Source organism: Macadamia integrifolia, unplaced genomic scaffold (genome assembly GCF_013358625.1).
Source record: "Macadamia integrifolia cultivar HAES 741 unplaced genomic scaffold, SCU_Mint_v3 scaffold319, whole genome shotgun sequence".
Classification (NCBI taxonomy): Eukaryota; Viridiplantae; Streptophyta; class Magnoliopsida; order Proteales; family Proteaceae; genus Macadamia; species Macadamia integrifolia.
In genome coordinates this window covers 262,727-289,265 of record NW_024869281.1, presented here as the reverse complement: position 1 = coordinate 289,265, position 26,539 = coordinate 262,727, and the positions used below count along the sequence as shown (strand labels likewise).

General features: G+C 39.3%; 1 protein-coding gene across 3 annotated transcripts in view; it reads right to left on the bottom strand.

Annotated features, from left to right (window-relative positions):
• The window catches only part of LOC122067879 (peptidyl-prolyl cis-trans isomerase FKBP43-like), a 31,500-nt gene extending 6,403 nt beyond the window's left edge, over positions 1 to 25,097 (bottom strand). The window contains exons 1-5 of one of the 3 annotated variants that reach the window (XM_042631719.1): positions 24,611 to 25,097; positions 24,096 to 24,159; positions 23,939 to 24,012; positions 23,602 to 23,846; positions 23,341 to 23,489 (exon numbers count right to left, since the gene is read on the bottom strand). In XM_042631719.1, coding sequence (XP_042487653.1) covers positions 23,341 to 23,489; positions 23,602 to 23,846; positions 23,939 to 24,012; positions 24,096 to 24,108 — 481 coding nt within the window. In that variant the 5' untranslated portion in view covers positions 24,109 to 24,159; positions 24,611 to 25,097. The remainder of the gene's footprint in view (positions 1 to 23,340; positions 23,490 to 23,601; positions 23,847 to 23,938; positions 24,013 to 24,095; positions 24,160 to 24,610) is intronic. The other 2 variants (XM_042631720.1, XM_042631722.1) reach the window with 2 other exon arrangements.
• Between the last annotated feature and the right edge of the window lie 1,442 nt (positions 25,098 to 26,539).

Below are 26,539 nucleotides of genomic sequence, written 5' to 3'. Positions count from 1 at the left end.
ATTTCCCCAACTGAAACAAACACAGAAAATGTTAAAAATAAGGATATGACTCATGCATAGTTGCCACGGCACCAAAGCGTTGGAGAGCTGCCTAAGCGCTTAGGTGACAAGGCACCCGCCTTAAGGCAAATAAGTTTATTTTTTATTTTCCCTCTTTCTAACATTATTTAGTATTGTTATATATACCTTGTATCATAAAAAATCAACATTGAACCACACTAAGTCATCAAAAATCAACATTAAGCCACATCAAATCATTATTAATTCACATTATGTCATAAAAAAATCAACATCTAGAGAAATTCTCTTGTTCTATAATAAGACAAATCACATGTCCCTTCCCCCCTCCCCTTGTTCATTTAAGAAATTTGCATTATCGTGGGTTTGTTGCTTGTGAGAGCTTTCTCATACTCGGTCTTGTGGCCCTTGCTATTTAGCGAATTGCGTTTCTAAGTTGTGCCTAGGTGCGGAGGTGTTTGCATGGCTCCTGCCACAAGTGTTATAATACGACATTAATGCGGGTCTCTGGAGAACGTAGGTTTCAAGCTTGTAGGTGGAGATAGATCTCGAGTCCCTCGACCCCTGTTGATTGTTGAGATTTTTGTGCTTAGCGGGGCTATTGATTTTTCTTCTACCAAATCCTTATTACGTTGTAGTAGGTTTGGTGGTGGATTGTGTCGATAGTGGACGCAATGCACGTGAGTGGCTATTGTTTTTCTTGTGGTTGTGGGCTCTTTGCTTGTGTATTTGAACCACTATGCACAGATAACTCTATGGGTCGCAATGGGCCAAAAGTGTCCGGTCAAATGACTTTATTTTTACTTGAGACTTTTTGTATGAAGTATAACACAAAACCAGCTTTCCAACAAGTCTAAGATTACTTAAATTTGAGTTGTAATAACAAAATTATGTTTTAGTCAAACTTATTTTAAAGTGTGCGAATGCTATTAAAATCACCTAAATGAAAATAATTTTATGTACATCAAAACAAATGATTATTTTTAATCTGACTATTGGTTTTTAGCAATGTTTTACCATGATAAGATTAATAAAATTTTCAGAATTGAGAAAAACCCCAACATTTGAAACTTGAAAATCGCCCCTACAACAAAAAAAATCCAATTTTTGTTCTTGGACTGGGTGGTTGACTTTTATCCTTTCGGAATTTGATTTTTGAATTATTTTAATTGGGTTCAAATATGGGGGTTTTTGCGTATTTATAAATAACATCTTAAACAAATGAAATAATAGCATTTACTATGGGCCCGTTTGATAACGTATTTCTGTTTCAAGAAACGGCAAAAACATAAATTTTAGTTTCTAGAAACAGAAACATAATTGAAGGTGTTTGATAGTCATGTTTCTGAAAGTCGATGGTAACCAGCGAAAAGAATGGCCACGAGTCGTTTCCAGAAACGGCGAAACTTGTTTCACCTGGGTCGTTTCTTGAACCATAAATAGGTAGATATTTCAATTTTTATTTCTGAAAACAAATGAAACGAAATAGTTTTATCAAACGCTTTTTGTTCCGTTTCTACCATTTCTGGACACAGAAATGCGTTTCTTGAAACGTTATCAAACGGGCCCTTAAATGATTTTTGGTATAAATAAGTGCCAAAATATAAGACGACATGTAATATAATAAGGCAACAGTCACCTAAGCCCCAAGCAAACCACATGGACCCCAACCTTAACGACGCCTTGACAACTATGGACTCATGCACAGCATAGCCGTGAACTCATACCACATATGGATTATCCTACATTCCAAGCTTGTACCATAGTATTCCCAATCCTCTCTATAAATAAAAAAGGCCTCTGTCATACTGGACAAGCCAAATCACTTTCTAATCTTCTCTATTCCAACTTGGTATCGAGCCTAATACTTTGGGTATTTTTTGAATTCACTCCCATTAGGTTCAACCCCTCAAGCAACTAAGGCTTTGGCCTCCTCCACTCGGCTAAGCATGGTCAACTAAGAATTACTCAAAGGCATTTCACGCCACACTATATGTCGCTGACCCCACTGAGTCGCTAACCTCAACTAGCCCCTCCTAGCCATACAGCCCTCCGCTGGCCCCATTGGCCCCGCTAGCCTTTGCCTAGCGGCCCTAGCCTAGTCAGCCTCTTGTGCGCTTTGATGACACAGGTAATGTACACATAACTTTCTTTTGTCTTTTATCATCCTATTCCTATGGCCTGTATTGTTGATGCATGTGCCTTTTAGTGAGAGCGCGTGATGGAACATGTCTATGATTTTCTTATTGGCTTGAATTCGGAATATAATCAAATGTGTTAAGTTCTTAGGCATGGATAAGTTTCTCACTTAACGATAGGCATATAATTTGGTTCAACGTTAAGAACGTAGCTGCTCAATTATGGTTCCCTCCATCATACTTGATCGTTCGACTTTTGTTCTACTGAGCAAGGTTTCCCAAGCTCGGACCATTATGGAACCACTGCTATGCTTGGTCATCCTACAAAATATCAGGTTAAGTGTGATTATTGTGGAAAGCCCTAACACACTCGAGGGACAAGTTGGAAACCTTATAGTCCCCATAAAGGAGGGCAAAAAGGGCAACATAGCAATGTACATTCACATGTTCAGCTCTCTAAGGCCTCTAACAGTTCTTTATCGATTGTCCTTGCTCCTACGGCACCATTTTCTTCAGATCAGCTAGCTGTTCTCCAATGCATAATGTCCCACCTTGCATACCTTCCCCTACTACTCCGGTTTCCTCCGCTAGGCATGCCTCTCACCTTTCCCAGTTAGGTATATCTACCATAGTTGTCACGATGCCAAGGCGAACCAAGGCGTTGGAGGGATGCCTGAGCGCTTGAGCGACAAGGCGCCCCGCCTTAAGGCAAAAAAAGGCGACAAGTTTATTTTTTATTTACCTATTTTCCAATATTATTTAGTATGCTACATATACTTTGTATCATAAAAAAATCAGTACTAAGCCAGATCAAGTCATAAAAAATCAACATTAAATCACATCAAATCATAAATAATCAGCATTAAGTCACATCAAGTAATAAATAATCAACATTAGAGAAATGCTCTTATTCTACAATAAGTTTGACTGGTCAAATGATTTGATTTTTACATGAGACTTTTTGTATTAGGTATAATCCAAAACCAGCTTTTCAACAAGTCTAAGATTACTTAAATCTGAGTTGAAATAACAAAGTTATGTTCCAGTCAAACTTATTTTAAAACTAGTGAATGCTGTTAAAATTGCCTAAATGAAAATAATTTCATGGACATCAAAACTAAAAATTATTTTCCCAGACTTTTGGTTTTTAACAATGTTTACCATGATAAGATTTATAAGATTTTCAGAATTGAGAAAAACCCATCATTTGAAAGTTGAAAATCGCCCCAATAACCAAAAATCCATTTTTTTTTTGGACTAGGGGGTTGACTTTTTATCCTTTTAGAGTATAATGTTTAACTATTTTTATTGGATTCAAATAGGGGGTATCTACTTTTTTATGACTAATAACAAATACAATAAACATTTACTTAAATGATATTTGGCATAAATAAATGCCAAAACATAAGTCAACATACAGTGCAATAAGGCGATTGTAGCCTAGGTCCCAGGCAAAATGCCTGGACGCTTTGCTAACAGCTTGAAAACTATGATATCGGCTCATAAGTTCCATGTCTCTTCTAGTTCTAATCCATCCTAGCTTTTTGATTTTGGAGCATATGATCACATGACTAGTTCCTCGGAGTTATTTCGTTCGTAACTAACTTTTTCGGGTAAGGACAAAGTCAAGGTTGTAGATGGGTCCATGTCTATTTTTAAGGAAGATTTTGTTAATTTCGCTCCTACCACATCCTTGTCTTTTGTTCTTTGTGCCTAATCTTTGTGCTAATTCGGTTTCCATTATCGTTTCACTGTTAAACTAATCTCTTATGCCTTCTTTTTTCCACTCACTGTGTTTTTTAGGATCGAGTGACGAGGGCAACGATTGGCTATGGTAAGGTATGTGATGGTTGTACTCTCTGGAATCCATATCTCATCACTCTGCCTCCTAAATTGTCAGCTCATACTCTTTGAACAGGTAGTACTCTTCAACAATTGCATCAGTGGCACCGCCATCTTGGTCATCTCTCCTTCCGTGTTTTGAGTTCTTTATTTCCTTCTTCGAGTAAGCAATTTAACCAACACAAGTTTGTGACATTTTTGAGTTTACCAAACACACTTGGTGCTCTTATGTTTCAAGTTTCAATAAAAGTAATTTTCCTTTATCAATTATTCACTCTAATACATGGGGTGGTCCCTCCAGGACTATATCTCAAGGTGGTTTTTAAATGGTTCATTTCCTTTATTGATAATTGCACTCATCAAACCTGGGTTTATCTCGTTCGAACCAAAATGGAGGCCTTTACTTGTCCGCTCATTTGACGCAATGATCCGAACTCAACTCAATGCCCATATTCAAATTTTTTGAAGTGATAATGGGATAGAATATATCTGCAGGATCTTCCATCAATATCTTGATGAGCATGAGTTCATATCTCAAACCTCTTTTGTTCATACCCCAGAACATAATGGTATTCCAGGGTGGAAGAATCACCACCTTCTTGAGGTTACCAACTCCCTTTTATTCTCCTTCAATGTTCCTAAATTTTATTGGTGGTGCGTTGTCCTCACTGCAGAATTTCTCATTAATAGAGTCCCTTCCAATGTTTTTGGGTTATAAACCCCTATTAACCTTCTTTTGAATCCATCCCTTGCATCCAACTTTCTTCCAAAGGTGTTTGGTTGTCTTTATTTTGCAAACAACTTTACCCCATCTAGGTTTAAGCTCGATCTGCGGGCTCTTCATTGTGTCTTTCTTGACTACTATGCTTCTCAAAAAGGGTAAAAGTGCTATTACCCTTCGTCCCGCTAGCTCCTAGTTACCATTGATATCACTTTCCACGAATCTAAGCCCTATTTCCAATCACCTCTTTCGGGGGATAGTGTTGTGGTCCTGTGGAAAAGATTCCATCTAATTTTTTTGTCATTGATATTATTTGTATTAAAGGGGAGAGGACTGACACTAATAGTGTCAAGCCTACACTTCTACCTTCTAGTCCACCTATGGTCATTGATATTGCTTGCATTAAGGGGGAGGATTGACACTAATAGTACCAAACAAGACTTGCTCAGCTATTCACGGTGGAAGCAACAGACAAAGCAGCCCACTCCTGAACTACCATGCCAATCTACATCCCCTAATCCAGCTATGTCGCTCCAGGTTTCAGGTAATGAGATCCCTTCCATTGATGATAGTGATTTCCCGATTAATATTGCAAAAAGAGTTAAAGCTGGCACTCAACATCCTATTTTTCACTTTGTTTCTTACAAGTCACTATTAAGGTTTAAGATCTCACTATCACCCCCCATCTCGTTGATCCAAAAAAGAGAGATCTAGTGAGATCTCGCCGAGATCATGTATTTTTTCCTGATCGACTCGGTGGTTGGTCTCAATGGTCATATGGTCTTTGTAGCCCATGAAACTTGCTATTTACCCTATTTTAGGCCTTTTAAACACAATGGAAACATAAGTTTTTTTAAAAATCAAACTCAAAATGGTACTTTGACTTCGTACCCTAAGTAAGTAGTCCCCAACTCTTCGGACCCTAGGCTAGATGCTCTATTCCACAATCTACAGTCCACAATCAACACATGACACACCATAATCATAAGAATCTAAAAGATATCATAGATAATTATTTTATTCATTAACAATTAACATTGATGACTGATGAGTCACATTAACATACATTGAAATTTTGAAATAACATAAGATAAGCTACATAACATAAGGTCAGTGTTAAATGCATTATTTATTTAAACAGAAAAAATTTTAAAATAATTAAAAATAGAAAAAAAAATATTTCCCTTTATGAATCCATAGATCAGTTATATGCATCACATATGATCATATGTACACCAACAAATATTGATGATGTTTCCATGAAAAAATGGGTTTGAAAAGATTTTTTTATAAAAAATGGTTCTTGAGAAGAAAAGTAGCTCCAAATATGGATGAGGAGATAATATTCTCTACTTTTTAAGCTCCAATGGGTGTAGGAATGGATATCCTCAAGCAAAAACACCAAGATCCTTGCTCCTTAGTGTTTTTTCTTTAAAAAGAAAAGTAGAGATCTTGGCGAGATTTGGCAAGATCTTGGTGAGATTTGGCGAGATGTCAGCAAGATTTGGTGAGATCTCGAGATCTTGGTTGAGTTTTTGTGCAATTTGTACCTCGCCATGTATCTTGTCTCACCTTTTTGAAAAAACGAGATATTAGCGAGATCTCACCAAGATATTAAACCATGGTCACTATTCCCATCCTATTATTCCTTTGTTTCGTCTTTGTCTTCTATGTCTATTCTGCAGCATTGGAAAGAGGCTATTGATGCAGAGAATGAGCTGAAAGTGTATACCCACAAGAAGAAGAAAGGGCCAGTGCCAACAGGGACAGCACATCTAGCCCTCAGCTGGATATCCTTGCCAGTCTAACCTAATCCTGGGATTCAGAAGCCCATTTGATGTTTAGCGTAGTCTTCGTTTGATTCAGATTTTATTTGTCTATTTGTTTTCCTCGTTTAAGTAGGAATCTTGAGTTATATTTAATTTCAGTAAACAAGTTGTTATTTGTTTTCTTAGTTGAATTAGGAGTTGTAGTCTTCTATTGAAGCAACCAACATGTAATTAGACTACAATTTGATTTCCTATTCAGAGTAGGAATCAAAGTTTAGGTTTTCTACTTAAACTCTTGTAGAGCAGGGGCTCAGCTTATGATTTGATTAAGAAATTGAAGCTTGTTAATCTGCAATTTTCCGAGAGATTCAACTGGTGAGAAAACAAAACAGGCAGAGGGAATCTGTTCTGGTCAAAGGGTGGGAAACCTGGGTTTTACTCTTCATCATGCTCTGTTTTTCTTCACAGAGCAGGTACTGTTCTATACTTGATCTAATTGAATGTTAGCTCGAGTTTTATCTTCTGTTTGTGGGGTCATTCAACACCCTGATCATATTATTGCCCTAAAGTGACCTGTTAAAAGCCCCCTATTCTGAGACCTACTAGTACCTGCGGCTCCTCTGTTTTGAGCCTTGTTTGAGCCACATTGAAATCCTAACTGCAGGGAGCTCTAGTGATCTGATTAAACCCATCTTTTGGGGTTTTTCATTAGACCCCCAAGGGAGGAACTCGACCTGAAATTTGAGAGCTATCCGAACTCTCCGACTGCTGCTGCTGAAAAAAACCCTAATTTCTAAGTTTTGAGTTTAGATTTGATATTTTTTAGATTAATTTTAATCCAGCCATCTGATTGCTTCAATATTTTGGGGTTTAGTTTGAACTGTTTTAAGGTGAGATTCAAAACAAATTTCAGCCCATTCTATTGATTGAATTTATCTTAATTTGATTTCTTCGTTATTTGCGGGTTGCTGTCTTGAGTAGAATATCTTGAATCCTGTCTGGGAGGTTTCTAATCTACCTACCACGAAATTGGTATCAAAGTTATGGCTACTCAAAATACCAATCCTACAGAGGACCAAGCATACATGCAATAATTACTTGATATGATGAAGGCCTTGTTTGATAAGGTGATTTCAATCACAGCAGATGCACTCCATGCCCCAGTGAATCTCTGCACCACGACCACTACCACCACCTTAACATCCTATTCCAGAACATTGAGGTGAACATCATCCTCCACCAGCTACATCTCAGGAATACCAAATTCCAAGGAAGAATACCAGAGAGGGTTTTCACAACACTAGAAACATGAGACTCCTAAGAGGCCATGTGGTGGTTACAATCATGGCTATCAACATAGGCCACCTGATGGTGGGCAAAAGGTGAAGCTAGAGCTGAAAGAATTTAAAGGCATACTTGATCCACAAATGTTCCTTGACTGGATGAACACAACAGATGATTATTTTGACTGATTCGAGATGTCAAAAGCAAAGAAAGTCAAGCTGATTAAGACCAAGCTTACTAGATCAACCAGGTATTGGTGGAGAAAAGAGGAGAATCGGAACCGAGAATGAGGTACATATTACTACTTGGGATGAGATGACATCTGACCTCAAGCGTAATTACCTACCAGTCTACCAGTCTTTCATGCTTCATCTTCATAATCAGTTGAATACATTACAACAATATACAATGGCTGTTTTAGAATATACGGACCAGCTTGATGCTATGGTATCATGGCTGGAAATAGACGAAGATGATATACAATTGATATCTCAGTATAAGATTGGACTACACGCATCCATTAAAAGAGCAATGGGAATCACAAATATCTATGAGTGACACCTACATGATTGCTATGACAAAGCACTGGAGGCAGAAGAAGTAATGAAGCTTCCTAACAAGTCTCCTACCAACAAGCGGGAGAGTACAGGAGACCACCAGCAGCTACACGTCCACCCCCTTCTACAAGTCAACCTAGCAATACTTCCTCATATGCTGACAAAGGGAAAGCTCTGATGAATACCAACAGCGAAACGAAATGCTGTTACTGCAACAAAACTGGGCACTTCGCAAAATTTTGCCCACAAAAGTCACGAGCTACTAATGCTGTTTTTGCTTCCCAAGATACCAAAGATGATATTAAGATCAATGATGGACTTCCTCCTGAAGAGGAGTATGAAGATCAGGTACTAGATGAGCATACTGGTAATGTGACTAATTATTAAATCAACTTAGTCACTATACTGATTGCTGAAGCAAAGGGAGAAGACTGGCATTGTCATTGTATATTCTATAACAGAATGGCCAGTTGTTCCAAGGTGGAACAAGTGATAGCGGACAGCGGCAGTTGCTTGAACGTCATGTCATATCCTTTCGTCCAGAGAGCGGGGTTACCGAAAGAGAAGCATCCACAACCTTGTACAGTTTCTCTCCTCAATGGAAGCACTTTAGAAGTCAAACCAAAGGTATTCAATTCCATTGAAGTTAAGTTCTTATGATGATGAAGCCTAGTGTAATATCATTCCTATGCAATTGATAGATGTGCTTTTTGGTAGGTTATGGATCTACAACAACGATGTTCCCAACGAAGGCAAGTCAAACAGATGCCTTTTGTATACAAGGGTAAACGTACTGTGTTTAACCCTGTGAATATTCCAGTTGAAAAGAAGAAACAACTCGCTAGAACCACCAGCTAGTTAGTACAAAATCCAGACAAATAGGTTGAAAAGGGAGAATCTAGTGGAGCTAAGCTGTTAGCAATACCACAACGAGAGTTTCAATGAACCAGCAAAGAGACCAGCCTTATCTTGGCTTTGGTCGCTAAGGAATTTACTCCTGCTCCAAAGCTACCACTAGGAAAAACCCCTATTCAAGATTTGTTATCTGATTTTGAAGACTGGTACCTTAAGAGCTTCCAAACGAGCTGCCCTTGATGCAAGATATTCAGCATGCTATTGATCTCGTACCAGGGTCAATTCTACCTACTTATCGCCTCAGTCCCACAGAGCACACTGAGCTGAAACAGCGAATAGACGGTTGCTGAAAAAAAGGATTTTATACAGGAAAGCATTAGACCTTGTGCTGTACCATGCCTGCTCATCCCAAAGGAGTGTACAAGGAGAATGTCCATAAACAAATCACGCCATCAACAAGGCCATAATGAAATACTGTTGGTGTACGATGTCTTGTATTCCGTCACAGTTTAATCCAAGGAGTACTTTCCAGATTAGAGTTTTTTCGCTATATACTTTGTAGCGAGGGTTTCTTTCCCTGTAATGCAAGCAATACTGAGAGGTGTGAGGACGAGCGCTGTAACCCTATTCTCCATTGATAGTGAAGCAAGATCTCATCTCACCGAGGACGTAGGCAACCTTGCCAAACATCGTAAATCTGTGCGCATTTTTTGTTCTGTTTTTCCATTACCTTCTGCATCGTTTTAGGGTTGCGTTTCTACAAATACAGATTCCCTATTTCACGACTTGATGATATGATTGATATGTTATCTGGCGCACAGGTTTTCAAAGATCCATTTGAGGAGCGGATACCACCAAATTCGCATTCATCTTGGCGATGAATGGAAGACAGCATTCAAGACAAAAGATTGTTTATATGAATGAAAAGTTATGCCAATCAGACTCACCAATGCACCTAATACTTTTATGAGGGTAATGGCACAAGAATTTAGACACTTTGTTGTGCACGTATTGCCACGTATAGAATAGTTCTCAGAATAAGGTGGTAATTGGAGTGAAGTTAGAAGTCTTAAGTGGAGTTGAGTTAGGAGTCTTAAGTCTTACTACTAATGGGGGTGGTTATTATTTGAATAAGTCTTTGTAATGGGTTATGAGTCCGAGTCTTAAGCAAGAAATGTGGGGCTGTTATCATTGTGGGTAAGGTGACCGTTTCATCCAATGTGAACGTTGCAATGAGGTGGCGGTTCATCCATAAAGTATGGGAACTAGCTGCTAAATAAAAGGAGTGTTTGCAGGAGGTATCAGTTTAGTACGTTGCTATTTATTTGGTATTGAGTTTGTAATGAAAGCATGAAAAATTATCTATCAAGCTTTGGCTTGGATTATTGGAGGCTGGTTCCCTTGAAGAACCAAATTATCAGCTTGCATATCTCTTTCTTTTACTTGCCAAGATAGGGAAGAACAAACAGAAAGGGGTAAGCCGAGAGTTAAGACAGTTGGCTCAGGAAAACATTCTCGACCAAAGCGAGTCATTAAGGAGTTGCACTAGGTCCTCGGGCCGAGTTCTTAACAAAATGGTATCAGCGCCAGGCTCCACCGAGCAACGGCTCGGACAACTGGAAACCGATATGGGTAACTTGGCAGTGACACAGGATCAGAAATTTAAGGAGATGATGGACTCAATGCAACAACTCTTTAGGGCCGTCAATACAAGGTTGGACAATGTGTCGGGCAACAGAGAGCACGGGGAGTCCTCTCACAATCAGCCACGTCAAAATGGGGGTCATACTCATGGCGGCAACTACCAGGAGACAACAAGTGGAACCGTTGGATCATATCTTCCCAAAATGGTGAAGATAGATTTTCCTCGATTTAACGAACAAGAGGATCCTACAAGTTGGATTTGCCGTGCTGAGCAATTTTTTGACTTCCACCATACGATCGAGGAAGTGAAAGTTCCATTGGCTGCCTTCAATTTGGAAGGTGATGCACAAGTATGGTTTCAGCTCATGAAAGAAGAGTAAGGAACTATTCCATGGCGGACTTTTAAGGAGGCACTTCACGTGAGGTATAATCCAACTCAATTCCACGATTTTTTTGGAGACCTAAGTTACAGCAAGTAGGAACAGTTAAAGAATATCAAACCCAATTCGAAAGGTTGCTGATTCGGGCGGGTCGATTGACACAAGAACAACAAGTGGGTTGTTTTATTAGTGGGCTCAAGGATAGCTTGAAGGTGGATGTCCAAGCTTGTAAACCCATGAGCTTGTCAGCTGCGATTGGGCTTGCCCGCCTTTATGAGGCCAAGATTCAATCTATAAAGCGTGCAGCACTAACGGAGCCGAGAAAGATCTTCACAAACCCACCCAGTTCAAGTCGCTCCACCATGCCAATCAAAAAAATGTCACCAACTGAATTAAGCGAGCGACGATCCAAGGGCTTGTGCTTCAACTGCAATGAGAAATGGAACCCAGGCCACCGTTGTAAAAATCTCTTTTAATTGAAGGCATGGGATCATAAGGTGAGGAAGATGAGGTTGCTGTGAATGAAGAATCAGAAGACGAAGTGCCAGAAATATCTATCCATGCCATCTCAGGAGCACAGAATCCTCAAACCATGCAAGTCCAAGGGAGGTTGGGTAAAAAAAGGGTAACTTTTCTGATTGATTCGGGTAGTACCCACAATTTTCTAAATACTCATATGGCTAACAAAATGGGGTTGGTTCCTAATGGTGAAGGAGAATTTGAAGTTGTAGTGGCCAATGGGGAAAAGTTTAGAAGCTCAGGACGTTGCAAGAGGGTGAATATGACTCTATAAGGAATCCCAATTGTAGTAGATCTTTATCTATTACTGTTGGAGGGATACGACGCTGTCCTAGGAGCCCAATGGTTGAGCACGTTGGGTCAGATTTTATGGGACTTCACAAAATTGAGAATGTCATTCAACATGGGTGGACAAATGGTGGAGCTACGTGGATTGAAATCACCTTCAAATAAAGTAGTGGATGGAGCTGAATTTGAAAAGGAATTTCAAAAAAAAGAAAGAAGGGCACTTACTCCACATTTATTCACTATCATTGCATGACAATCATGATACTGAATTGTCTCATTCTCATACTTCTAATGGTTTTACTAATTCCAATTTTCAGCAGCTATTGCAGTCTTATGAGGACGTGTTCCAAGAGCCAAAGGGACTTCCTCCTTAGCGTGCTCGAGATCATAGAATCCCGTTAAAGGAAGGAAGTGGCCCGGTCTCTGTCCGTCCTTACCGTTACCCTCATTTCCAAAAGAATGAGATTGAGAAGGTGGTGGCAGATTTATTAAAGACAGGCGTAATTCGTCCAAGCACTAGTCCATATTCTTCACCCGTCTTGCTCGTTAAGAAACAAGACAACTCATGGCGTATGTGCATGGATTACAGAATGCTTAACCAGTCAACAGTGAAAGATAAATTTCCTATGCCTATGATCGACGAATTGTTGGACGAGTTACATGGGGCTAATTATTTTACTAAACTCGATTTAAGATCGGGTTATCACCATATTCGCATGCACCCGGGGGATGTTGAGAAGACGGCATTCCGCACTCACCATGGGCACTATGAATATTTGGTGATGCCATTTGGATTGACGAATGCCCCTTCAACTTTTCAAGCTCTAATGAATTCTATTTTCAAAGAGTATCTCCGTAAGTCTTTATTGGTGTTTTTTGACGACATTAATTTATAGTAAGACTTGGGATGAGCATTTGGAGCATGTGAGAAATATTTTTTCTATTTTGAGATCTCACCAATTGTATGCAAAAAGAGAAAAATGTAGTTTTTGTCAAGCACAGGTGAAATACTTGGGGCACATTATCAGTAATGAGGGAGTGTCAGTGGACCCAGAAAAGATAACGGCAATGCTTGAGTGGCCCAAACCGCAATCTGTGAAGGCATTACGGGGATTCTTGGGATTGACTGGCTATTACCGTAAATTTATCCAACATTATGGGAAAATCGCCGCTCCACTCACCAACATGTTAAAGAAGGGAGGCTTCAACTGGGAGCCACGATCTGAAGAAGCCTTTGTGGCACTTAAACAAATCATGACACAAACTCCTGTTTTGGCACTTCCAAATTTTTCTAAACCATTCGTGATCGAGTGTGATGCTTCTGGATTGGGCATTGGAGGAGTTTTGATGCAAGGAAACCGGCCAATAGCTTTCTTTAGTCATGCATTACACAGTAAAAATTTATTTTTATCTACTTATGAAAAAGAAATGCTGGCATTGGTCCTCGCAATCCAACGATGGAGGCATTATTTATTGGGCCAACAATTTATTGTGAGAACAGACCAAAGAAGCTTGAAGTATTTATGGGATCAAAAGATTACCACACCAGCCCAACAAAAATGGCTAGTCAAGTTAACGGGTTATGATTTTTTGATTTCTTACAAAGCTGGGAAGGAAAACGTGGTGGCAGACGTGCTATCTAGGAGAGATGAAAAGGGAGAAAATTATGCTATCACCAGCCCCGTTCCACGCTGGGTTGACCCAATCCGAGAAGAGGTGGAGAATAATCCAGAATTACAAGAAATTAAGAAACGAATACAAGAAGGGGAAGCGGTGGGACCGTGGAGTTACCGTGAGGGGGTTTTGTTTTTTAAAAACAAAATCTATTTGCTGGCAGATTCTCTCCTAATTCCTACTATTGTGGAGGAATTCCACTCAAGCACCCATGAGGGTTATCTCAAAACTCTCCAATGGATAAAATCTGTTTTTTATTGGAGTGGAATGAGGAGAAAAATAGGGAACATATCAAGCAGTGTGATACGTGTCAACGGCATAAATGGCAGAATACTTTACCTGCGGGTTTACTCCAACCACTTCCAATCCCTACCCAGGTATGGACTGATATTTCCATGGATTTTATAAACGAACACCCAAGTTCAAGGGGAAAATCTACAATATTCGTGGTGGTAGATCGGCTTTCAAAATTTGCACGTTTCTGCCCTATCTCCCATCCATACTCAGCCACCTCAGTGGCCCAATTATTCTTTGATCAAATTTTCAAATTGTATGGAATGCCTAAGACTATTGTTTGTGATAGGGACCCAGTTTTCACTAGTCAATTCTGGAAAGAATTGTTCCATTTGCAGGTACAAAATTCAATTTTTCATCGGCATATCACCCTCAAACGGACGGACAGACAGAGGTGGTCAATCGGACAGTGGAGATGTATTTGCGGTGTTTTACTGGTCATAAGCCAAAGGAATGGCTCCGATGGATCCCTTGGGCTGAATATTGTTATAATACCAGCGTACATTCTGCGACGAAGAAAACGCCTTACGAAGTAGTCTATGGTCGTCCATCCCCGACACTATTATCGTACATCCCTGGGACGACTCAAGTGGATTCGGTGGATAAAGAGCTCAAGGATCGTGAACAAGTTCTCAAACAACTTCGGGAGCAATTACAGGTGGCACAAGCTCAAATGAAAAAGATGTATGACAGTCACCATACAGACAGGGGCTTTGATGTGGGAGATTTCGTGTTCCTACGCCTCCAACCATATCAACAAACTTCAGCTGCACTTCGAAGGAACCTCAAGTTATCGCCACGCTATTATGGACCATTTCAAGTACTTGAGAAGGTGGGCCAAGTAGCGTACAAGCTTTGGTTGCCACATGGGTCAAAGATCCATCCAGTGTTTCATGTATCGTGCCTTAAGAAGAAGGTGGGAGGAGGTGCACAAGTGCAAAAGGAGTTGCCTGAAATTTCAGAGATAGAAGATGCCATGGTCGTTCAGCCTCAAGCTTTGTTGGATCGCCGAGTACAAAAAAGACGAGAGGAGGTGCTAGTACATTCGGCAGGGTTGGTGCATGCAGAAGCAACGTGGGAAAATTGGGAAAATCTAAAGATGAGATTCCCTAAAGTCACCCTTGAGGACAAGGGTATAATTTAGGGGGAAGGAATGTTGTGCACGTATTGCCACATATAGAATAGTTCTCAGAATAAGGTGGTAATTGGAGTGAAGTTAGAAGTCTTAAGTGGAGTTGAGTTAGGAGTCTTAAGTCTTACTACTAATGGGGGTGGTTATTATTTGAATAAGTCTTTGTAATGGGTTATGAGTCCGAGTCTTAAGCAAGAAATGTGGGGCTGTTATCATTGTGGGTAAGGTGACCGTTTCATCCAATGTGAACGTTGCAATGAGGTGGCGGTTCATCCATAGAGTATGGGAAGTAGCTACTAAATAAAAGGAGTGTTTGTAGGAGGTATCAGTTTAGTACGTTGCTATTTATTTGGTATTGAGTTTGTAATGAAAGCATGAAAAATTATCTATCAAGCTTTGGCTTAGATTATTGGAGGTTGGTTCCCTTGAAGAACCAAATTATCAGCTTGCATATCTCTTTCTTTTACTTGCCAAGATAGGGAAGAACAAACAGAAAGGGGTAAGCCGAGAGTTAAGACAGTTGGCTCAAGAAAACATTCTCGACCAAAGCGAGTCGTTAAGGAGTTGCACTAGGTCCTCGGGCCGAGTTCTTAACACACTTCATTGGCAAGTTCTTGGTCATTTATTTGATGATATTCTAATATATATCAAGGATAAGTCTGGCCACCTTGATCATTTACAAATGTGATGCGAGTACTACGGACGCAAAAGCTTTACATTAACTTGAAGAAGTGCTCCTTCATGCTGCCCAATGTTATCTTCCTTGTATTGTATCGTCAAAGGGTGTCGAAGCTGATCCAGAGAAGGTTCATAGTATTGTTGAATGGCCTACTCTGCAAACTATTACAGAAGTGCGCAGTTTTCATGGTCTAGCATCCTTTTATCGTCGCTTTATTAAAGGTTTCAGCAGCTTTATGGCACCTATCATCGAGTGCATCAAGGAACAGGGTACCTTTGAATGGATACCTACAGCCACCAAAGCCTTCAACCTTATCAAGCGACGAATGACAGAGCTCCAATACTACAGCTTCCAGACTTTGATAAGATCTTTGAGGTGGTCACTGACGCCTCTCACATTGGCCTCAGTGGTGTTCCATTCAAGGAGGTCATCCCATAGCCTTCTACAGTGAGAAACTGAACGATGCCAAGAAGTGGTATGCTACTTATGATCTGGAATTGTATATAGTGGTGCAAGTATTGAAACATTGGCAACATTATTTGGTTAGTAAGGAGTTTATTTTGTTTACTGACCATGAAGCATTGAAACACTTACATTCCCAAAAGTCAGTGAGTCAAAGACATGCCAAGTTGGTGGCATACCTGCAGGAATTTATTTTTGCTCTCACAAGGCAGGTAAAAGAGAACATTGTGATTGATGCTTTGAGCAGAAAAGTGTTAACTAGCACACATCTCATCACATGTGATGAGCATAGATCACATCAAGACCGAGTAATCAACGGACCAGGATTTCTCTATTATCTATTAGAAATTGCAGCAAAGTCATAGAGATCCTAAATATTTATTGCATGATGGTTTCCTTTTCTTGGGTACTCGATTGTGCATCACCAATACATCACTTCAATAGCTCAAGAACATATTTATTGATAGTTTACCGGACTATTGGTTTTTAGCAATGTTTTACCATGATAAGATTAATAAAATTTTCAGAGTTGAGAAAAACCCCAACATTTGAAAGCTGAAAATCGTCACTACAACAAAAAATCCAATTTTTGTTCTTGGACTGGACGGGTGACTTTTATCCTTTTGGAATTTGATTTTTGAATTATTTCAAATGGGTTTAAATAGGGGGTTTTTGCGTATTTATAAATAACATCTTAAATAAATGAAATAATAGCATTTACTTAAATGATATTTGGAAAGAATAAGTGCCAAAATATAAGGCGACATGTAGTTTAATAAGGCAACAGTCACCTAGGCCCCAGGAAAACCACCTGGACCCCCCAACCTTGGCGACGCCTTGACAACTATGGACTCATGTACAGCATAGTCGTGAACTCCATACCACATATAGGTTATCGTATATTCCATGCTTGTACTATAGTATTCCCAATCCTCTCTATAAATAAAAAAGGCCTTTGTCATACTGGACAAGCCAAATCACTTTCTAATCTTCTCTATTCCAACTTGGTATCGAGCCTAATACTTTGGGTATTTTTTGAATTCACTCCCATTAGGTTCAACCCCTCAAGTAATTGAGGCTTTGGCCTCCTCCACTCGGCTAAGCATGGTCAACTAAGCATTACCCAAAGGCATTTCATGCCACATTGTCTGTCGCTGACCCCGCTGAGTCACCAACCTCAACCAGCCCTACCTAGCCCTATAGCCTAGCCACTTGTGTGCTTTGATGACACAGGTGATGTACACATAACTTTCTTTTGTCTTTTATCATCCTATTCCTATGGCCTGTATTGTTGATGCATGTGCCTTTTAGTGAGAGCGAGCGATGGAACATGTCTATGATTTTCTTACTGGCTTGAATTCGGAATATAATCAAATATGTTAAGGTCTTAGGCATGGATAAGTTTCTCACTTAACTGTAGGAATATAATTTGGTTCAACGTGAAGAACGTAGCTGCTCAATTATGGTGCCCTCCATCATAGATCGTTCGACTTTTATTCTACTGAGCAAGGTTTCCCAAGCTCGGACCATTATGGAACCACTGCTATGCTTGGTCATCCAACAAAATATCAGGTTTCGTGTGACTACTGTGGAAAGCCCTGACACACCCGAGATACAAGTTGGAAACCTTATGGTCTCCCTAAAGGAGGGCAAAAAGGGCAACATGGTAATGTACATTCACATGTTCATCTCTCTAAGGTTCATAGTATTGTTGAATGGCCTACTCCGCAAACTATCACAGAAGCGCGCAATTTTCATGGTCTAGCATCCTTTTATCATCGCTTTATTAAAGTTTCAGCAGCTTTATGGCACCTATCATCGAGTGCATCAAGGAACAGGGTACCTCTGAATGGACACCAAAGCCACCAAAGCCTTCAACCTTATCAAACGAAGAATGACAGATCTCCAGTACTACAGCTTCCAGACTTTGATAAGATCTTTGAGGTGGTTACTGACGCCTCTCACATTGGCCCCAGTGGTGTTCCATGCAAGGAGGTCATCCCATAGCCTTCTATGGTGAGAAACTGAATGATGCCAAGAAGCGGTATGCTACTTACGATCTGGAATTGTATATAGTGGTGCAAGTATTGAAACATTGGCAACATTATTTGGTTAGTAAGGAGTTTATTTTGTTTACTGACCATGAAGCATTAAAGCACTTACATTCCCAAAAGTCGGTGAGTCAAAGACATGCCAAGTGGGTGGCATACCAGCAGGAATTTATTTTTGCTCTCACAAGGAAGGTAAAAAATAACACTGGGATTGATGTTTTGAGCAGAAAACTGTTAACATAGCACACATCTCAGCACATGTGATGAGCATAGATCACATGAAGACCGAGTACTCAACGGACAAGGATTTCTCTATTATCTATTAGAAATTGCAGCAAAGTGCTAGAGATCCTAAATATTTATTGCATGATGGTTTCCTTTTCTTGGGTACTCGATTGCGCATCACCAATACATCACTTCAGCAACATATCATACAAGAATTGCAATAAATATGTTCTTGAGCTGCCACCTGGGATAACAATCAGTAACTACGTTAGTACATGCTCAACATCTCTCTCAAGATGTGACCGGGTTCACATTAGCATATGTTCTTGAGCTGCCACCTGTGATAACTATCAGTAACTACATTAGTACATGCTCAACATCTCTCTCAAGATGTGACCAGGTTCACATTAGCATATGTTCTTGAGCTGCCACCTGTGATAACTATCAGTAACACCTTCATCGTGGTAGATTTGATTCATGTGGGTGACCATTCAAATGAAGGAGAGACAGAGCATTCGCTTCAGTTACCCCAGTTCATTACACAAAGGATTGATGAGATTGAAGATGTCCTTGATGACATCTATGTCATGGTGCGAAATGACGGTGGCTATCATGAGTTTCTGGTCAAATTGAAGGGGCGGCCAAAGAAGATTGCATATGGATTCTTGCAGACAACTGTAAGAAACTCAACCCAAATCTTTATGAGCAGTATGTCACTTTTACATTCATCGACGAAAAATTCTTTCAAGTCGAGGAGAGTTGATGCAAAGAAGAAGCTGAAAGTGTATACCTACAAGAAGAATAAAGGGCCAGCAAACCCAGCAAATTTAAACCTCAGCAAGATCTTTTAGCCACTCTAACCCAATCGTGGGGTTCAGCAGCCGATCTGGGGCTTAGCTTAGTCTTAGTTTGATCCAATTTTATCTATCTATTTCTTTTCCTAGTTGAAGTAGGAGTCTTGAATTATATTTTATTCCAACAAACAAGTCGTTATTTGTTTTTCGTAGTTGAATTAGGAGTTTTGTTGTCTTCTATTAAAGCAAAAAAAAAAAAAATGTAATTACACTACGATTTTATTTCCTATTCAAAGTAGGAATCAAAGTATAGTTTTTCTATTAAAAATCTTATAAAGCCAAGGCTCAACTTATGATTTGATTAATGAAAATGAAGTCCGTTCCTATGCAATTTTTTGAGAGATTCAACTGGTGAGAAACCAAAACAGGCAGAGGGAATTTGCTCTATATATGATCGATGGTCTACTTCCAGATATTGTACTTTCCTTGGAGGGAGATTTGTTACTTGGAGAAGCAAGAAGCAGACCATGGTTTTCAAATCTAGTGCAGATGAAGAATACTGAGAAATGTCTGAAGGTGTTTGAGAGCTTATATGGCTTAGAGAGTTACTTGGTGATCTGTGGTTGACATAGGAAGAGCTTATGAGGCTCTACTATGATAACAACGCTGCAATTAGTATAGTTCATAGCTCAGTTCAATATGATAGGACCCAAGCATATCAAGATAGAAATTTCATCAAAGAGGAGCTTGACCAAGCCTGAATTTGTATTCCGTTAGTCACACCCGAAAATTAGTTAGTTGATATGTTTATGAAGGGTTTAAATTGCAAGTTATTTCATCCTATTCTATGCAAGTTGAGCATGAGAGATATCTATTCGCCAACTTGAGGGGGAGTGTTTAGGATAGATTATGACTATATGCAGCCTAGACTTGTACTACATTCCAAGCTTGTACCGTTGTAATCCTAATCCTCTCTATAAATAAGAAAGGCCTCTATCATACCGAGACAAGCTAAATCGTTCTCTTATCTTTTCTATTCCAACTGAAAATGTCCACACTTTATAATGCGGGGGCCGATGGGCCCCAAAAGATCAAACTAAGATGGTTGTGGGCCCACTTAACTACTAAGGAGTCAAAGACTAAAAACAGTGGTAATTTGATAATTAAATGGACAAAGGTATATAGAAGGGTTTAGATTTATTCACTAGGGGTAAACTTGGAAGGGTCAAGGCTCAATGGCAGGCTATAATAAAATGAGAAAGAGAGGGTCATTAATATGGGAGGTAAAACAAAAAGAACTTTTACACAAAAGACAAAACCCTAAAGAATTCTTGAATCCCCACTTTAAAAGAAGAGTGTAACGTATGAAAAGGGAGGGATATTCTTGGGATAGAAGGGAAAGAATGGACAACACATAATCAGAATAGAAGGGTGGGGGTAAATCTGGAAACACAACTAAAAGAGGACCTAAACAGACAAAATCATGAGGTTCTCTTCAACCTAGCCTCAAGCGAAAACACAGAAAGCACTTGTGGGGTTCAGGTACAATTCTTCCTCACCATTAATCTGTTCCTTATGAAGTTTCAGGTAAGGATTAAAGTATCGGTATTGGTCGCCGTATCGGTCACCGTATTGATCGGCCAAAATTAAGATACTTATCGTAGGGTATCGTATCGTATCGGAGATACGCTAAGATACGCTAAAGATACGCATCTAAATGGATAGGAAACACTTTTTTATACACTTTTGCATAAAAAAATAGTTAAAAAAAACTATATATAACATGTATTATGCATAAACAATAAATTGAGAGTATCGCACTAAGAATCCAAGGTTTGTAGTCGTCCCATAAATGTAAAATCCTTGTTCCCAACCTTTATTTCCACTTTAGTTAGAGAGAAAAATGGTTTGCAGCAACTTTGGAACAAAAACACCTCAAAAAATTGTTTTTCTGAAAAATTACCCATTTTTGCCATTTTATGACTGTATTGGTACGTATCGGTATGTATCGACCGATACACATCGATACATACCGATACACATCAATACGTACCGATACATACCGAAACGTACATTTCACTTAGATTTTGAATTTTTCATAGAGTATCGGTACGTATCGGTGCATATCGGTATGTATCGTAAGATACGTATCAATACAAAAGGGTTTTAAAAATTCCATGTATCGTATCGGTAAGGACCGATACGGATACGTATCGGGCAATACGGATGCGTATCAGCCAATACGGTACGATACAGACCGATACTTTAAACCCTGGTTCCAAGCGATAGAAGTTGCTCCAAAGCCCTGCCGTACACACACCCTAATGGGTTCCAGTGTTTAGCACCCCAGGGAGATGTAATCGTCTGAAACCAGATCTGGGTAGTACCTTTAGTTAACCTGAGTTACAGGTTTATCTTTCCCAACAGAGATCTTCTTTGGGGCTGAAATTTTGGGACTTCAGTCACCTAAAGGAGAGCCTCCTTCAATCCAAGTTAAGGCTGAAATGAGGTAGGGCAGAGAAAGATCGAATCTGGGTAAGACTGGTTGTAGAAAACAAGAAGATGGGTGGGGGTGGGGGGGGTGGGGTGGGGGGGGGTGGGGGGGGGGGTGGGGGGGGAACTGGTAAGGTCGCAGGAACAGAGAACCAAAAAAGAAGAAAGAGTCGGGAGAAAGAAAAATAGGAGAAAAGTGGGAAACACAAGGAAGAAGAAGAAAGGGGGGTGGGGGGGTTGTCTCGATGTACAAGGAGGAATTAAGAGAGAGAGAGAGGGAGAGGGAGGGGGAGGGAGGAAGACAGCCACGCAGGCTTGGCCACAAGTCAATCAATTCATTATCTTCATTCATTAATTCCATAACTTGGGTTACATGCCTATTTTATAATACATTGAAATTAAAGACTGAAATGGAAACTCCTAATTGCTTCCTAAATTAAAGTCTAACAAAATAGAAACACAATAAAACTAAAATTGGGAATTTGTACTTGCCTAATAGCTACCCCAAAATAGCCTAAAATAAAAGATAACAAATATTCTCAAATAAAATAAAATCCTAGAATATTCTAATAATCTTGAACCCAAATCAGTAACTTTGACCCCAAATTGGATTGGTTTTGGGTCTAGGTTTTGGGCCGGGTCTAGGTCGATCCATCGAAGCGCTACTACATCACTCTAACCTCAAGATTGCATTAAAGAAAGAGATTTATTGTTGATTCCTCTGGTCATGGATAAAAGTAACATCCATTTGACAAGTGTTGAAACTTCAATTGTTAAATATCCAAGGTCAAAGCCTGTCAGTTTAGGGATAGCCTTTCTTCTCCACTCCCTACTGATTCCAAAAGTCTTCTTTCACATTCTCATCTATTGCCTCTTTAGGAAAGCTATCATTTGAAAACCACTGACAAGCAACCTCGGGCACCAATTTCCCAAATTCCTCTATATTTATTTACACTACTACACTATCATGATGAGAATAATAACGCAAAATGAACAATTATCCAAACTAAGTAATTTTCACCATGAAGGAGCCCTCACCTTAACCTAAATATCTGCCATATGGTAGTCCTGCTGGGGCTCGAAGTTTTGGATGTGTTATCCAAATTCCACACCCACATCTATCAGTTTGTCAAGTTTCAGGCTAACCAAATGATTTTGACATGGAAAAATAAAGCTCCAAAAATTGGTTGAAAATTGAATGCTGGAAAATTTTGAGAGAATATTCAAGACATCTATGGGCACACAAAGTGGTTCGGACTAATACAGTTGCTTTTCTTGAGTCAAAACACATTAATTTCAACTGGCTTTGGTCATTGCTGTCATACAAGCTATAGAAGCCATGTGTAATAGTTTGTTAGATTTCCATCATTCTTCAGGTTGAGATAACTTGATCAAGGTGATCAAAGGTAGGCATCGGAACACGCAAATACAATATCAATAGAGGCAGTCCTTAAACACAGTTATCCCTTAATATAATTATGCCCCCCCCCCTGTAATAAATACAGACTTAATCGTACATACCTATGCTTTTGGTCTTAGCCTGAGGTGAAGGAGAGTGCTCTTCAGGATCACCATCATTGATAAAACTATCATTTGAGTCATAATCATCCTCTTCAGAATCTCTACATGGATCACTTTCAGTCTCAGCAATATCTTCCCCACAAGAGTCGCTTAAGATAATTATAGTAAAGGGAAACAAGGAGTGACATCAACAACACAATTTAGAAAAAGAAACCAGAGACTTAGGAGTTCCTATTTATTTCTTAATCAAAAGAAGGATACGTATCATCATCATATCTGTTCAACCGATGGAGACCAGGATTCAGATAATAACCAGAGAGATAGATGCTTTGTGGGCCAAGAACAGAAAATATGACTTCTTCATCCTCCTGAAATTCAAGATCCAAATGGCATGTCTCTATTTTATCAGGCAACAAAGAGCAGAGAAGAACTGGACTTGATTTTCCCACGTTGCACTGAACCACACTCCTCTTTGTCCATGTGCTACCACCATATGATAATGTAGCCTGCAGCAATAAAAAATCAGTCACGGTGATTCTTATGTAAAACCACAAGGAGGAAATGCATCTAAAACAGCAATCTGGCTTCAATGATAGACCTGAGAAATATGAAGTCGTGCCCCATCTTTACTGTATTGATGTGTGTGAGGCTTTCCCGGCTTCACTTCAATCCCTAAGTAAGAAATCTGAGCAAATAAGAACCAGAGAACGGATTTATTTCATACGAAAATATTTGGGAAATTCAAAGGCCCTCACCCCAAAATGTCATTTTTCATGCACGAACTTATTTTCTTGCACAAACCAACTTATGCTTACGGTCCTGCGACAAACAAGTGAAGCACATGGGAATTTGGTGGTGGTTTTTTTTTTTTTTAACATAATGATAAAAACATTGAAACATAGATGACATTTGAGATGGCACTAGAATGTACAGTACAGGAGAAACAATAGATTTATGATGCTTTGTTGCTTTATGATGCTTATCAATCGAAAAAAAAAAAAAAACGGTAATCGTAATCAAGTACATTATTCAAGTAGAAATAAAAGGGAGGAAAAGTAAGACAACAAGATACAATAACAGGCCATTGAGACGATTCGACTCAAAGCCCTTACAAACAAGCAAGCTCAAGCTCTAACCTAAAAAGGGGGAAAAAAAAAAAAAAACTCAATCAAATCTTGCAGGAAACAATACAAGGATTAAAGGAAAAAAGAAATAGAATAAAGGATGAAAAGAAGCTGAAGAAAGCTGGAAATCATCTGTTTGCACTTACTCTAACCCCTCCATCCAACATTCAACTTCAAAATCCCCATACCAAGAGTCATGTAAGGAGTCGTGTCTGTGTCTGTGTCTGTGTCTGTGTCTTTGTATGCGGTTAGATCTTGTAATAGGGTTTCTTGGTGAAAATTTAGTATCGTAGAATACGAAGTAAAGTTTAGAAAGAGGGGTGAAGAGAAGAAGCGAAACGAACCAGAAAATTCAAAGTGGTCTTCTCTGTGCTTTCTATTGTGGTGAGGGATGTTATGGCTATCTCACCGCTCCCTCACCCTCTCCGCCTCGGTGGCTCTCCTCCAAGGGCGAGCAAACTTCGTTTTGGCTTTGTGACTTCGTATTATGGCACTTTTAAGTACTAACAGAACCGCACAGATTCCAATTATTCTTGAAAGTCTTCAAGTTTCGACTCTCGATTCTCAGCGAAGAAATTGGCGGGCCACTTTTTTTTTTTCCCTCTTCTTGATAATACAGAAATTGAAGGGTCACACCAAACAGGAAATAAGCGAAAGATGAATTTTACACTACAGGCTGCGAAGGGAACAACAACAAAAAAAAAAAAAAAATTGTGCCATATTGTGAAAAAGACGAGGAAGTTACAAGGGTCTCGTGGTATTGGGGATGGCTGGTAAAACCTAGCAGTAAAATGGATCGAAAAATTGAACCTAGGTATATTTTTATTCGACTGGGTTTGTAGTCGGTATGATGGGATAAGTTGACAATTGAAACACAGCAAACCAATGCATATCTAGGCCGAAAATCAAATCAAATGAAACCTTAGGTATGGAACTATGAATAGGTGAATTGATTATCCATTTCCTTTAATCTTTTAGTGAGAATATTTTTTTTTGTAAAGGGAATTATCACAAATCAATGAGGATAGTTTTTTTTTTTTCTTCGTATAAATGAGTATGAGATTACGAATAAGGCAATTGATTTGTAGATTATATCAATGCTTCTATTGATCTCCTTATTCATTATACAAATTAGTGAGATAGTTAAATAAATGATTTTATAGTTTAGTTCATTTTGTGATTTCAACATTATTTATCTTTTCACTGGTTAGTTATCCATTGATATCAATGTTAGGTATTTTCGCCTTACAACTTATTCGTTTTTTCTTTATATTTTTTATTACAACATGAACATATTAAATCAATTTCCTTATTCCTGCTTATTTATTTGGGGAAGATGATTTAAAGTGATTTTTACTGAATCTTTCCTAACTGGAGGTATGAATGTAAGATTTCATTGTAGTTCAAGCCCAAAAACAAACTAATTTAAACCCATATTAACCTAATACTGAAGAATGGAAAATGAAACAAAAAACTGAAGTTCCTTAACGATTTGATTTTGGTCCCCTCATTCCCAAACTAAATCTAGGCCAACCAAACATTTGGTACCCCCAGTAATAGGCCCTGACCCAAGGCTGAAAAATCCATTCTTGAATTGTCTTAGGGCGGGACCTGGCTGACCTCGATTGGCCATGACCATGAGGATGGAGAAGGGAGATGCAAGGGTTGGGCCGGGCTCAATCAGGAGAAGAAGAAAAGAGTGATACCATATTTGTCAATAAACCCATCATTTGGAGCCCCCTGGGATTATTGTATTCAACAAGCCAAGATCACGATGATGGGTGTCTGGGCCAACTTATGCACACCTCGACTAATCCTCGGGGAGACTAGCACAGTAACCCACCGCCATGATCTTCACTTAAATCGCAGATACACAGATGGAAAATCGAACCTGAGACCGTGACAATGCATACGACAGGGTTCGATTCCACGAGTTCCTCCCCTGGGTGCCGACTCTACAAGCCGAAGCTACCACCACTAAGCTATCCTAGTGTTTGTGATTAATGAACACTAGCTAAATTGGAGAAGTACATTAAAGGAATGTGGTAGCTAGAAGAGAGAGATTGTAAATGCTA